At 40.1% G+C, this 15,173-nt stretch overlaps 1 protein-coding gene across 1 annotated transcript in view; it reads left to right on the forward strand.

Moving 5' to 3' along the window:
• arid1b (AT rich interactive domain 1B (SWI1-like)) overlaps positions 1-15,173 on the forward strand; it is a 146,827-nt gene extending 131,654 nt beyond the window's left edge. Inside the window, 9 exon segments of the mRNA XM_052098566.1 lie at positions 983-1,196; positions 6,310-6,448; positions 6,851-7,002; positions 9,159-9,291; positions 9,387-9,506; positions 9,600-9,678; positions 10,251-11,010; positions 11,152-11,282; positions 11,844-15,173. Coding sequence (XP_051954526.1) covers positions 983-1,196; positions 6,310-6,448; positions 6,851-7,002; positions 9,159-9,291; positions 9,387-9,506; positions 9,600-9,678; positions 10,251-11,010; positions 11,152-11,282; positions 11,844-13,601 — 3,486 coding nt within the window. The 3' untranslated portion in view covers positions 13,602-15,173.

Raw genomic sequence — 15,173 nt, forward strand, 5'->3', positions numbered from 1 at the left:
ACTTTAAAAACCTATGTGATTCTTTTGGGGAAAAAACAATTAACATGCAGTAATAAAAAAAAAAACAATAACAGGATTTTAAAAAATGAAAAAACATTTGCAGTCACCCGGTGATTATGTAGAAACTCATTTAAAAATATTTACTGCCACTATAAACTCCCTGTCTATATAAAGGCTTTCGTGCCAGATTTGAAACAGATGATGTCAAACATCATTCGTTTTCACTTGTCTTGTGACCAGCCAATTTGCATTTCATGGAAGAAAGTTCAAAAATTTTTTAAATATATTTACTCTCGGTGGGGTGTGTGGTGAGTTGTGCGTGCATACTGCAGAGAATAGTGTGAAGCCTCCACACGCAGTAACGTGCTCAACAAGCCACATGATGAGATGCGCGGATTGACGGTTTCAGACGCGGAGGCAACTGAGATTCGTCCTCCGCCACCTGGATTGAGGCAAGTCACTATGCCATCACAAGGACTTAGAGTGGATTGTGAATGGGACATTCCAAATTGGGTAGAAAAAAAAAAAGTAAGGCAAAACCTCTATGTCCATCCCTCATATCTAAATAACCATTACTCAAAGGCTTCAAATGAAACTAGGGGGTGGGGAGAGAGGACTATTTTAGCACTTTATTCACTGAAGGAAAATCGGGTAATTGCATTAACGAATGCAATTTGCATGGCACAATTCCCCTCCTTGTTTGTTTGGTGTTTATTTATAAGCTTTAAATTTTGCACTTCTAAAGTTGTTAGGCCTGTTGATAGTTTTGCATTTTTAATGCTTTATACTTCTGAATAAATGTACTTGTTTATTTCCGGTTTAAGATTGCTTGGTTATTGATGTTGGCTGTGTCTGGTTAGGTACCTGTAGGTAGGAAGGCCCCATTTTTAAATTCTGCTTAGGACCCCAGAATGTCAGGGGCTGCTATATTGTACCTTGTTTTCTCTTCAAGGGTTTTGACTGAAACTCTCGCCTTGAACAGGTAAATAAGAACAAGAAATGGAGAGAGCTGTCCACTCACCTAAACGTGGGATTGTCCAGTAGTTCGGCTAGTTCCCTGAAGAAGCATTACATCCAATACCTGTTTGCCTACGAGTGCAAGGTAGAGCGTGGAGAAGAACCTCCGCCCGACTCTTTTGCCATGGGAGACGGCAAGAAGCAAAAACAGCAGGCCAAGATCCAGCCACCCTCACCTGGTAAAGCAGCTTACTGCATTACTATAGAGAGAGCAATGTGTTAGACATAAGAAAGGTGTATATCCATTAAATCACTGTTAACTTGGTCCTATGTTTTATGGATTGTGCAGTTTATTGTCTTATTGAACTGATATAGTTAGGAGTATTTAAGGCAAGCATCGCTATTACTATTGCCAAGGCATACTTATTTTTTTGCATGTTTGTGATTATAATCTACTGACCGCGAGCGATACGAACGCATTTGATGCATGCCCACTGCAACTTCTTTGTGATACTCTTTTAGTACAGTCAATTGCAGGCGCATGCATCAGTGAAGCGCGCAGCAGAGGACCGCGTGCGCAGGTCAAGAAAATCTATGCACACGGTCAAGCCTCGTGGCTGTGCTGATGATGCAGTTTGCGTCACAATGCAGACACCCGAAGTATACTTTGGCCTTAAGCATTCAATTGTGATTCGTAACTTCAATGAATGAACCCCAATGAGTGAATACATCTTGTGGAAAATAGATTTGCATTGACGAGGGACCTGAACCATATCTAGAGACCAGAATATCATAGAGACTCTTGTCTTAGGACAATAAGCAACCACTCAAGACACCCTAGCTACGCCCTAGCAACCACAAAGAAACATTAACAACACCCTAATAACATGGCAGCAACTTTTTCGCAGGGAAGCACCACACACATTTTCTCTGTACTTTTTATAACAAAGACGATTTGTTGTGCTATTGGAGTAAAATATCATAATATTCCTCTCCTTAGATTTGTCTGCATCACTCACATGATGCTTTGGTCGAGTTGCCTTATAATCAGTTCAGAGCTGCTCCAGACAGAACTATAAATATCTGACAGGTGACTTGAGTCACTGAAGAAAAAAAAAATCAGACAGGGGGATGGATGAGTGAGAGAAAGAGCTGTCAAGCAGCCAGCTGAATGATCCCCTTAAAACCCTGACACACTAATGGCTGATGATGTCACACAGGAAGAGAGAGAGCTGTCAAAAAGTAGACGAGAGGGTTTCCCTCCGAGAAGATTAATGAGGGGAGGAGTGTGGGATAAAAACAAAAGTGACCTCAGTCCGACCCTACGCTCAATGCAGACCAGTGAGCCAGCTCTTAATTTCCCTCTCTCTCTCTCTCTCTCTCTCTCTCTCTCTCAATATGTGTGAGGTCATTGGCAGTCACACTGTCTGGAAGTGTTGTAGCATAGCACCATGCATTGTTTATTTTTAGTTCTGAACGTTTTTATGGCAGCAGATCGAGAACTTGAAAATTAGACACTCTTTCGTTCCCTCGTTCTTTCACTCTAACCTGATTCTTTTTGTTTCCTGCTCTGACATATTTTGATGTAGCTTTTACTGCTCTGAGCTGAGCCGTGAAAATTTCAGATGTCATTAGGATAGTGTCCTTTTTATACCATTACATTTCTTTGGAAATTAATTACTGGGGTATTCAAATGTTATTGGATTATGGAAATGCAATCTGGGGATTGAAAGATTTGGGTTACTTTCCCTGGAGCTTGGAAGAACTGATTAGGACATTGTAATTTGCTTGTAGATTTTTTAAATAGAGATATGTAGTCCATTAATAGTCCATTAACCAGAATCAGATTCTGATATAATACACAAATGTTTAATAAATAATTTAATGTATTAATAAAAATTGGAATAAAAAATATTCTGCCATGTGATATACAGGTGAAACTCGAAAAATTAGAATATCGTGCAAAAGTTCATTAATTTCAGTAATTCAACTTAAAAGGTGAAACTAATATATTATATAGACTCATTACAAGCAAAGTAAGATATTTCAAGCCTTTATTTGATATAATTTTGATGATTATGGCTTACAGCTTATGAAAACCCCAAATTCAGAATCTCAGAAAATTAGAATATTACATGAAATCAATAAAAAAAAAAGGATTTTAAATACAGAAATATCAGCCCTCTGAAAAGTATAATCATGCATATGTACTCAGGACTTGGTTTGGGCCCCTTTTGCATTAATTACTGCCTCAATGCGGCGTGGCATGGATGCTATCAGCTTGTGGCACTGCTGAGGTGTTATGGAAGACCAAGATGCTTCAATAGCGGCCTTCAGCTCTTCTGCATTGTTTGGTCTCATGTCTCTCATCTTTCTCTTGGCAATGCCCCATAGATTCTCTATGGGGTTCAGGTCAGGCGAGTTTGCTGGCCAATCAAGCACAGTAATACCATGGTCATTGAACAGGTTTTGGTACTTTTGGCAGTGTCAAGTGTCAGTGTCAGTGTACTTTTGGTGCCAAGTCCTGCTGGAAAATGAAGTCAGCATCTCCATAAAGCTTGTCTGCTGAAGGAAGCATGAAGTGCTCTAAAATGTCCCGGTAGACGGCTGCATTGACTCTGGACTTAATAAAGCACAGTGGACCAACACCAGCCGATGACATGGCTCCCCAAACCAACACAGACTGTGGAAACTTCACACTGGACTTCAAGCATCTTGGATTGTGTGCCTCTCCATTCTTCCTCCAGACTCTGGGACCTTGGTTTCCAAATGAGATGCAAAATTTGCTCTCATCAGAAAAGAGGACTTTGGACCACTGAGCAACAGACCAGTTCTTTTTTTCTTTAGCCCAGGTAAGACGTTTGACATTTGAAGCCCATGTCCAGGACCCGTCTGTGTGTGGTGGCTCTTGATGCAGTAACTCCAGCCTCAGTCCACTCCTTGTGAAGCCCCCCACACATTTGAATGGCCTTTTCCTGACAATCCTCTCCAGGCTACGGTCATCCCTGCTGCTTGTGCATCTTTTTCTTCCACACTTTTCCCTTCCACTTAACTTTCTATTAATGTGCTTTGATACAGCACTTTGAGAACATCCAACTTCTTTTGCAATTACCTTTTGAGGCTTTCCCTCCTTGTGGAGGGTGTCAGTGATGGTTTTCTGCACAACTGTCAGGTCAGCAGTCTTCCCCATGATTGTGAATTCAACTGAACCAGACTGAGAGACCATTTAAAGGCTCAGGAACCCTTTGCAGGTGTTTAGCTGATTAGAGTGTGACACTTTGAGCCTACAATACTGAACTTTTCACAATATTCTAATTTTCTGAGATTCTGAATTTGGGGTTTTCATAAGCTGTAAGCCATAATCATCAAAATTATATCAAATAAAGGCTTGAAATATCTTACTTTGCTTGTAATGAGTCTATATAATATATTAGTTTCACCTTTTAAGTTGAATTACTGAAATTAATGAACTTTTGCACAATATTCTAATTTTTCGAGTTTCACCTGTAGTTCATTAGACTACCTATAGGACTTTTGCTAAGCAACTAGACACGTTCATATAAAATGTTTGATGACAGGCGTGAGGTTATTGACATTTTACTGCGACTTTGACTCTGGCTTATCCAGTCAGAATTAGAATTAATCAGTTTAATATTTGTATTATTATTATTTGTTAATGCATATTCCTCCTTTTCTCTAGCAGTGGGATTCTTATTCTGTTACAGTGATAAAGTGACGAGACATGTTATTATATTTATCACTTTGTTTCTATTTATGCAGCGTCAAGCTTTGGGCAGCCACACCCAATCTGAAATTTCATTGGTACAAATTCCAGCTCCAAATAGCTATACAGTATATTAGACATCAAATATTTTCTGGCTGACTGTGATTGCTTTACATCACAAAGCATTTTTGTGCCCAGGACTAATTGTTCGGCACATCAATATATAACGTGACACTACGATCACAAATTTTGCGATAAATCTCAATTTTTGTCGACATTTCAATTTAGTGTGTCCGATTTTGGTCACCAAATGGCTGTATTATTTTGCTGCATTTAAGTGCACCTGGGAAGCTGTCGTGCATTCGTTATTAGGACTGATGACACGGGTCTCTGGAAAACTCTATTCTGATTGGTCAATGTCTCTATCTTGCGATCTGATATTTCTGAGCGATAACTGCACATACCTATGGGGATTAATACAAATCAGACCGGACATCTGGCTATTGCAAGTCACCTTTCCTACTTCTTGTATCACAGTGTAAACTGTACTAATAAGCTAACTAAATAATTTCAGCTCAAACCAATGTTTCATGTCCATTTATTTATTTGGCAAGTAGTCTTGTAATAAGCTGGATAATGAGAAGTCAGATGGTCATTAATTACTAAATAAACATAGACAGAACTCCGACATAAACCAGAGGTGGAATTCAGCTGTTCAGTGAATTCTTTCTTCTCACTTAATTACACAATTTCAACACATATCAATATTTTATGGACATTTATAATCTTTTTTTTTTGTTAGTTTTTTTTGTAGGCATGTAGGAAGCAGGATAATGTACAGTCAGCCAGTTGTTATCACAAAATATATCCTTACAGGTTGATCAGGACCCAGATACGAAGCGGACCACATGCATTTTTTTTCTTACATGTCATGTATTAATGTTGGAAACAAAATACAGAAGACAAACTGAAGCAAATACACAATAAATGGCGGCAAAGGCTATTTTCCTGTTGAACCATTGAATCAGCATAAGCAAATGCACATGCTTCACTTTTACATGACCAATATGGTTTATTAATGCATGGTTTCTAACAAATTATCAATCGATTGGCTTAAAATGTAGTGTAAGTCCTTAGCTTTACATGAGCTGACTGTCATGTATAACAAATCAATACTGTGAAAATAAAGCACTGAAATTGAAATCATTTTGTAAAATCATTGCTTGTCATCATATTTTATATTGGCACACAGCAGTGCTACTACTCGGCAACTCGTGAATTATCTAGAATTCCAGAGTTTCACACTTGTAAATACGACTTCTCTTGGTCATAAACGTGTTTGGAACTCGTAATTACAATATTTCTGACTACACTTACAGGCTGCATTTATCTGTAATGTTTTGGCCCACACATCCTTTTTTAGTAATACAAAAAAAAATCTCTTCTGATTATTAAAAGACGTTTCTGATTATTTTTTTACATTCTGATTTATATATTTTTGTGCATTGTAAAAGTTGATTAATAAAGTGTTGGAATGCTTCTGTGAATCTCAACCCCCTGTTTTATTGTCTTTGACTACAACAATACTTGTTCTCTTGTCTAATATACTACTTTCCACTGTTCAACAGCAAACTCCAGCTCTCTTCAGGGGCCGCAGACTCCTCAATCAACAGGGAGTAGCACCATGACAGAGATGCCAGGGGACCTAAAGCCCCCAACACCATCTACCACACCTCACGGACAAGTGACTCCTCAGCCAGGCGGCAGGTGGGCTAAACACATGTGCAGTGTTACATACAGAATTCTGATTTTGCTGCGGGAGGACTTCCCCTTTGCTCCTGTTTGTTTTACTTAACAAACAAAACAATGTTTGTAACTTATTTATTTAAAGATACCTCAGGTAATTAAATTAATTATTAGCCTTCCAACACCAACTTTAAACTCATAACATTCCATTCAGACAGTAAACTCAACATTTTATTTATTTTAGGAAACACTATGTATGTGTAATGTTGTAGTCTGTTACTCTTGTGTGTGTGTGTGTGTGTGTGTGTGTGTGTGTGTGTGTGTGTGTGTGTGTGTGTGTGTGTGTGTGTGTGTGTGTGTGTGTGTGTGTGTGTGTTTGTTAATGTATTGACTGGCTGTTCTTATTTTACCCCTCTTCTTTAGAAATAGTGGTGTTAGTGTACAAGATCCCTTCTTTGAAGGCAGTGACCCAGTCTTCCAGAAGCGAGGCATCATGCATGCAGGAGGCAGTGGAGATGCCAGCTCTAGAATGCAGTTTGACAACAGTAAAGATCCCTATGGAGCAGCCAGGAAAGGTGTATTGTTGTTATTATTACAATAAGTGCATTGGGCTGGTTTGACATTTCTCCAGTTTGCTCACTGCTGCCACTCAGTGCACTGTTTATTCGAGGCTCAAAATCAACGATTGCTTGGACACTGCTGCCCTCTAGTGTCTGTAGGTTAAACTCAGCATGAAATCATAATTGACCTGGTTTACTTTCTTAATACATGTTCCTGGTATTATTGTGCATGAAAAATAAATAAAATGTCTTCAGTCTTTCATCAATCTGTAATAACCTGTGAAACGATTTGCCTTTTCAGCTGACATCACAAATGCCAATCTATTTGTCAATTTTAACGAGTGTTGGGGAAGCTACTTCCCAAGCTGCAAGCTTCTCATAATTTAAGTATTTCAACTGCAGTCAAGGTACCTATTTGTAAAAGTAGTTAGTTATAATTTAATTTACTTAGTAAATTAAATTAACTACATTAAAAGCAATTTAAAGGGATATTTCACCCAAAAATGAAAATCCTCTCATTTACTCACCCTCATAGGATCCAAGATGTGTGACTTACTTTCTTCTGCAGAACACAAAGAAAGATTTTTAGAAGAATATCTCAGCTCTGTAGGCCTATACAATACAATATATGATGGCCAGAACTCTGAAGGTCCAAACGACTCCAGTGGTTTAATTAATGTCTTCCGAAGTGATCCAATTGGTTTCGGGTGAGAACAGACCAAAATATAATAAATTTTTCTCTACAAATCTAGGCAGCGGTCTGCTTGGCGATCGTGATTTCAAGCACGATTATACTTCCTATAGCACCATCTAGTACACACAATGCACCAAGCACTAGGAAGCATAATCCAGTTTGAAATCATGATCATGCTTATTTATTTGATATGGGTTTGTTCTCACCCAAAACCTATTGCATCGCTTCAGAAGATAATTTTTATGATGCCTGTATGTGATATTTGGACATTCAGAGTTCTGGCCACCATTCACTTGCATTGTGAGGACCAACAGAGCTGAGATATTCTTCTAAAAATCTTAATTTCTGTTCTGCAAAAGGAAAAAGTCAAACACATCTGGGATGGCAAGAAGGTCAGTAAATAATAAGAGAATTTTCATTTTTGTGTGAACTGTTCCTTCAAGTTGTCATTATCTTTTAAATTCTACAATTATCTGGCACAAAAATGACAATTACAATAGACATTTACAGAAAATATAACCAATATAATTAGAAAACATCCTCATTTAAATGACTAAGTTGAAAACAATGATAAACAGCAGCATTTAAAATACAGAAATACATCTAAAAAATTATGTTGCATTTTGATACAAAATATTTTTTTTAAACGTTGTACAGGGACTTGTGGAAGTTTTTGTTAGTTCATTGAGATGAAAATGCTAGAAGTTCATTGAGATGAAACATCTGAAACAAAGAGATTCTGCTTGCATTTCTTTGCTCAGCCATAAATCTGTGTACACAAATAGATATAAAGCTAGTAAAGTAGCATTTTGATGCACCTCTGCTTGTTGGAAAAATTTGCTCGTCACTGGCAAAGTGGCAAAGTTATTTTCACAAGACTGAAAAAAGTAGTTAGTTAGTTGCATCTCTACTTTTAGTTAGTTACTCCACATTGCTTATGTTAACCAAAGGTTAAATAACTTAATTAGGTATTGCTTCAGTCTACTGTTATAGATAATGTAGCCTTTCTAAAAATCTTGCCAATAGTTAATACAATAATTTATTGCAGGTTAACATTTATTGTATTAACGTTTTGTCAATTACAACAAACAATAAAAGATTTGTAAGACTAGTGTTACTATTGTGATACATCGTGATGCTTTTGAGGTTAAACTTGACTTTCATTCGCCATGTCCTGTAACCATCTAGGTTTCCAAATACAGTAAGACTTTAAATATGATTCCTGGGACAAATTGGAACCTTTTCACTATCGACTGCAAACTTACATTGAAATCTGTCTCCATTCTGGTATTGGAAACCTTTCGCACTCCAATCAATTCCCAATAAAATAAAGTCCTGCTTTTTTTCTTGTTGAATATTCTGTTCAAATCACATTATGAAAGTAAAATGGGTTGTGAATGCCATTTTATGAATCCCTGGCATAAATCAAACATATTAATTATTTTTCTCAGAGGTAATGTTGTACATTTGTTTTCAGGAGGCTCTGAGCCCTTCACACCTGGACAGATGCCAGGCAGTGGTATGCAGGATATGTACCCACGTGGACCACCCTCAGGGATGGGCATGGGTCCACGATCGCAGTACTCCTACAACCCTGGTTTTGAGAGGAGGTAGGTCAGGACACCTTAGTTAATTTACTGGTTAAAAACAATACAAAACTCAAAGGCAGCATGTCAATCATTATAAAAAACAAAATTGTCCACAGGCCAGAACATGTCATGGGTCCAGATGGGGGAATTCCTCCCCCAGGAAATCATAACAACATGGTGCCTTCCAACAGTGATCAAAGCATGTTCTCAGGCAGTAGATACCCCTCTCAACAGAGGTAAGAAATGAAAGCTTTTGAATATTTTATATGAATGCATTTTGGTTTGTAGATCTCTTAAAGCATATTTTGTGTGTTTTTGTTTTACCATAGACATGGACATGATAGTTATGGGCAGCAGTACCCTCATGGCATGCCATATGGTGCACATGGGATGTATCAGCAACAGCAGGTCAGCCATCAAATGTGATCCAATTTCATCCTCCAGACTTTGTGCACTAGAAAATAATTGTGATATTAAAGAGGACATACAGTATCATGAGGGATTAATTTTTACTTTTATCTTTTGAGATAAGAGTTCATCCCAATGCTGAAGTTTCTGAAGGTCCCTGATCATTTCAGTTAAATTTTTAGCAGTTTTAGCTGTGGATTTCTGAATGGATTTTTTATGAATCACAATGGCATTGCAAAGAGGCTGTTATTAAAGGAAGGGCCAGTTAAAAAGTATTTTGGACTCAACAGTAAACACACATCCCATGCAACAGAGCAGGTCACTGCTGTTGCTTATTTCACATGCAAAGGGGGCATTTCATACAGGCGCACCAGCAAAAAGAAAATATTTAAATTCCATGACTCAGAGAAAGGATTGAAAAAATATTTATTTATTTATTTATTTTTGCACAAAAAGCTTATTACACTATAAGTGGACTGCAGAATTTTTTTTATTACAAAAACCCCCCTGTGCAATATGCCACCTTAAGGCTATTTTAAGTTTTTGGACAATTTATTTACTTTTCTTTGCAGGGTTATAAGCGGTCTTGGGAGGGGATGTATGGCCCTCCAGCTAAACGGCATGAGAATGAAGCCTATGGTATGCAGTACGTTGGCCAGCAGCCTGATATGTATGCCCAATATGGCTACACAGAGCGTAGGCCCATGCAGGGCCCATTCTCCTATCCTTATGGACAAAATCGCTTGCAGCATGGTGGTCAGGGACCTGCCCAGCATAGCATGATGAGTAGTGGACCACCTCCATCGTCCAACTCGAGTGGTGGGTCTCAGGGGAACATGTGGCACCCCAGACCCGACATGACTTACCCTTACTCCAGCCGGCAGGGTCATGGACCCCCCTACCCCTCCATGAGCCGTACGGATGGTCTAGAAGCCAGGGCTAATCAAGACAACCAGTGGCCTGGTCAGTGCCAGTCCCCCTACCCACAACACTCCTCTTCCAGCTCCATTCCCCCCATGGCCAACCGGCCACCATCATCTTCCTACCAGTCTCCTCCAGCTATTCCAAATCATATCTCTCGAGTCCCAAGCCCTGCACCTTTCCCTCGGCCTGTGGGTGGCTCTATGTCACCCAGTAAGGCTCATATGATGACCTCCATGAAGCAGATGCAAAAGCCGTGTGGCCCAGGGTCCATGACAAGCTCTCAGAGTGGTGGTCTTCCTGGCCAAGGCTTCCCAACAATCCATCGGGAGGTCAGTTTCCCGCAGGACTCTGTGGAGGCTACGCAGCCCCAGCTTAAACACCGCCGAAGGTTAACAGCCAAAGACATTGGTAAGTGTTTCACACAGTCTATATAAACTTGCTTGGGTCAAACAGACCCCCAAGAGAGCTTTATAAGAACTACTTTTGGGAAGGTTAAACCTGAATGGTCCATTTGTGAAAAGGCTCTCATGTAGCTATTTTATATTATAGGTACACCAGAAGCTTGGCGTGTGATGATGTCTCTGAAGTCAGGTTTGCTTGCAGAGAGCACATGGGCCATAGATACTATAAACATCTTGTTGTATGATGATAGCACAGTGTCTTCCTTTGCCCTAAACCAGGTAAGTTCTCAAAGCAACACACCCTGGTAACACTGTCTAGAAAGCTGTGTCAGTTGACAAATATAGGGTCAAGGGGCATTCAAACTTGCAGCAGCAAAGCGTCTGTAAGTCTTAATTTTCAATGAGAGTTGCAGATTTGGGGTGACAAGCACAGAGGCTGTTAGCATTGGTACAAATTTTTGCTGATTTATGGTAGTGTGGACATCGATGCTATCACATGCACAGTTAAATACTGCAGTTGAGTAGGAACGCCTACTAGAATCAAACAGTACAGCAACTTGGTGACCTCTAGCGATTTAATCGTTGTCAGTGTGAACGCCTTTCATTTAGCATATCGGTATTTGTAAAAAGCAGGATATATTTATATATATCATAATCTTGGTCTCTTGAGGGCAAACCTAATTTTGGGGTCATCATTTAGTCATTTAGCATCTTTTAATATAGTCATGACCAGAAATGACTCCATAAGTCTTTTATTGCCTTTACAATTTTGCTGCAATTTTCATAGCAGTTTCAGAGAAATTATAGAAAATTAAGCAATTTTATCTTTCACTTTTTTAGTTGCCTGGTTTCTTGGAGCTCATTGTGGAGTATCTCAGAAGGTGTCTAATAGAGATCTTTGGGATCCTTAAGGAATATGAAGTTGGCACTGAGGGTCAGAAAGCGCTTCTTGGTTCATGTTCAGAGCCCACAGAGAAAGAGGAACCTTCCAATCAAGATCTAAACAGCCAATCAGATACAGAACAGGTGGAGAAGAAATTAGATGTGGAGCCCGAAAAAACTCAGGCCAGCAGTTCAGCAGAAGCAGTCATTATGGAGAAGAGGGAGGAGTTCACAGAAAATAAGACAGAGCATAAAGAGGAGAACATGGGTCAAGAACAGTTTCCTTCATTGGAGCCCAGACCCAAGCAAGCCAGCAAGTATGACAAGCTGCCAGTTAAGGTAGAGGAGAGGGAGGCTGTGGCTGACCTTGTGGAGGATCGTTCAGAGCTGTTAGGCCTGGTTGGGGAGTTCACTAGCAGCCTGCTGCACTGGAAGGCTGGTGGAGGGGACTCCACCACCCACATCCAGACCCACTTTGATAGACGTGGAGAAGAGGAAGAACTCAAATCCTCAGAGAATCAGGAAGGTGTGGAGGCACATGGAAAAGAACTGGTGGAGCCAAGGAGGGAAGGGGAATTAAAAAGAGAAATTCCAGGGCCCTCAGAGGAAAGATTGACAGCCAATGTTGATGACATGATAATTTCTCGTCTAGGGTCCTTATCAGAAGGTGAAACTCAATCATACCCCTTCTGCAATAGAGAGAACCAGAGCAGCATCACCTTGCTGGAAGACGAGCCCCGATGCTGGGATGAAGCCCCTTTATCCAAAGCAGAGGGCTGGCAAGACGAGTTGGCAAAGCGCTGCATCTGTGTGTCCAATATTATTCGAGGACTCTCCTTCGTCCCGGGCAATGACAGTGACTTGGCACGGCACGCAGGTTTGGTGCTTATTCTTGGTAAGCTGGTGCTTTTGCACCATGAGCATCCAAAAAGAAAAAGGATGCCTCCAACCTACCAATGTGAGGAAGAGAGAGGTCTGGCATGCAGCAAGGATGAGTGGTGGTGGGACTGCCTCGGGGCCTTGCGTGAGAACACCTTGGTCACCCTAGCCAACATTTCAGGACAGCTAGACCTGTCGATTTATCCAGAAAGCATCTGCCTTCCGATCCTGGATGGGTTGCTCCACTGGATGGTGTGCCCTTCGGCGGAGGCACAGGACCCTTTTTGCACAGCAAATGACTTCTCCTCGCTCACACCACAGAGACTGGTTCTGGAGTGTCTGTGCAAACTGAGCATCCAAGACTCTAATGTAGACCTTCTCCTGGCTACACCTCCTTTTAGCAGACAGGAGCGCCTCTTTGCCACATTAGTGCGGCATGTGGGTGAACGAAAGAGTCCGGTGTGCCGTGAGATGGCCGTAGCCGTCCTCTCCAATCTTGCACAGGGTGACTCTGCAGCCGCCCGAGCTGTTGCCTTGCAGAAGGGCAGTGTGGGAGCCTTGATAAGCTTTCTGGAGGACAGCGTAGCTATGGCACAATATCAGCAAAGCCCTCACAATCTCTTGCACATGGGACAACCCACCCACCCTGAGCCACCCAGCATCAACATGATGTGTCGGGCTGCCAAAGCCCTGCTGGCCATGGCACAGGTGGAGGAGAATAGGCCTGAGTTTGTGCTCTACGAGAGCAAGCTGCTGGATATTTCTTTGTCCTCAGTGCTGAACTCTGGCGTGGCGGCCATCTTGTGTGAGGTACTGTTTAAGCTTGGCCGCTCATGACACGTACAAAGGAATCTAGAGTGCCATCATGGGAGCAGGTGGAGGAGCTGAGCCACAGAGATCACACAGAATTGTTGGTGTTATATTTTTCATTTAAGGCAAAGGACACACAAAAAAAAATGTTTTTACATACAAATGAATATATAGAGAATATATATATATCTCCTCTGCCCCATTTCCCAGTTTTAATTTTGGATTTTTAAATGATTTTAATACAGATATTTAATACTTGGTCTTTTAATTTTTTCTATTCTTTTTTTTTTATTTTTGTTTCGTTTTGGTTTATCTGTGTATTTTCTTTTATTCGTTTTAACCAAAAGTTGGCATCTGATACCATTCATTTTTAGAGTATTTAGCTCTCAAGATGTTTTCTTGTTGGTTTGATTCAGTGTTTTGTTTAGTTTTTTGTGGGACTTTATTTGGGGAATGCAGAATTATTTAAATTGTGAGACATGTTGTAGATAGAACTTCTCTTGCAATGTGTTGCGATAAAAGAAAAAAAAAACGATGAAAAAAAAAACCACTGATTTTAAGACATACATGTATACAGCTCTGAAAATAAAAAAGCATTGTGCAATAGTTTTAGCTGGGTCAGAGGGGAGATGATGAAATGTGAATGACCAAAAGTAACGTTCAGATCTGACCACCAGTGTTGCACTTGCACTGTTTAACCACACCAGTATCTGAGGGTAAAGCGAGTGCTGCTTCCCTATTAGAGCAGCCGCCGAGGGTTGTCTCTATGCCGGTAAACTTAAAGTGCTTCAGTTACCCCTCCTCTCTATTCTATACACATGGGTCAATTTGTATATAGGAACTGTACATTATCTGGGCGCCTTTTCAAGTTTTCCTTTTCCTCCAAGAGATGTGGTATTATACAAAGTGAGTAGTTAATGCTACATGCTATTGACATTTTGCAAATTAATATTACATCATTGTTCAGGCGAGGGTAGTCTTCTGTGCACGAGGCAGTTCACACAGTTCTTGCATTAAGTCTGACATTTTTTAATTATATTGCATTACATGTCTGACTGGCATCTTTGGTTGGTTGCTTATCATGCCATGAGAGCCATGTTATAAAAAGTGTAGCAAATCAGTGTCAATTTGAAAACAAAAGGACCAATCAATTGAATGGGGGGGGGGGGGGGATCATTTCAGGTTTATTGTGTACATGAGCAACGGTTTATGGAAGAAAATGCTCGTTAAACGAATCTTTTCCATTCAGTTGTCTGTCTATCTGTTTTTAATGCAAGAAAGTGTCCATTGTGAATGATATCAAGACTTTCCTGTGTCATATAGGGCCTAATGGAGTTCTGTGTGATCGAGATAGCAATGGCTCCCTCTAGTGGCCTTAGATTTCGCAAATTGCAGGCTAACGGAAAAAACGCTCTGATGGCATAAATGTAATTAAATGCGAAATTGAAAGTTACCCTAAAATGACTTGATTTTAAAGAAAAATATGTACAACTCATTATGTAAGCTCTTTTTGCTCCATATGATTTGATGACCATTGTTTGTTCAGTATAAAGTCTTTATACATGTTCCACATGTTAAAAGTAAATGTACATGAAATTT

The sequence above is a fragment of the Xyrauchen texanus genome, chromosome 30 (genome assembly GCF_025860055.1).
Source record: "Xyrauchen texanus isolate HMW12.3.18 chromosome 30, RBS_HiC_50CHRs, whole genome shotgun sequence".
Lineage (NCBI taxonomy): Eukaryota > Metazoa > Chordata > Actinopteri > Cypriniformes > Catostomidae > Xyrauchen > Xyrauchen texanus.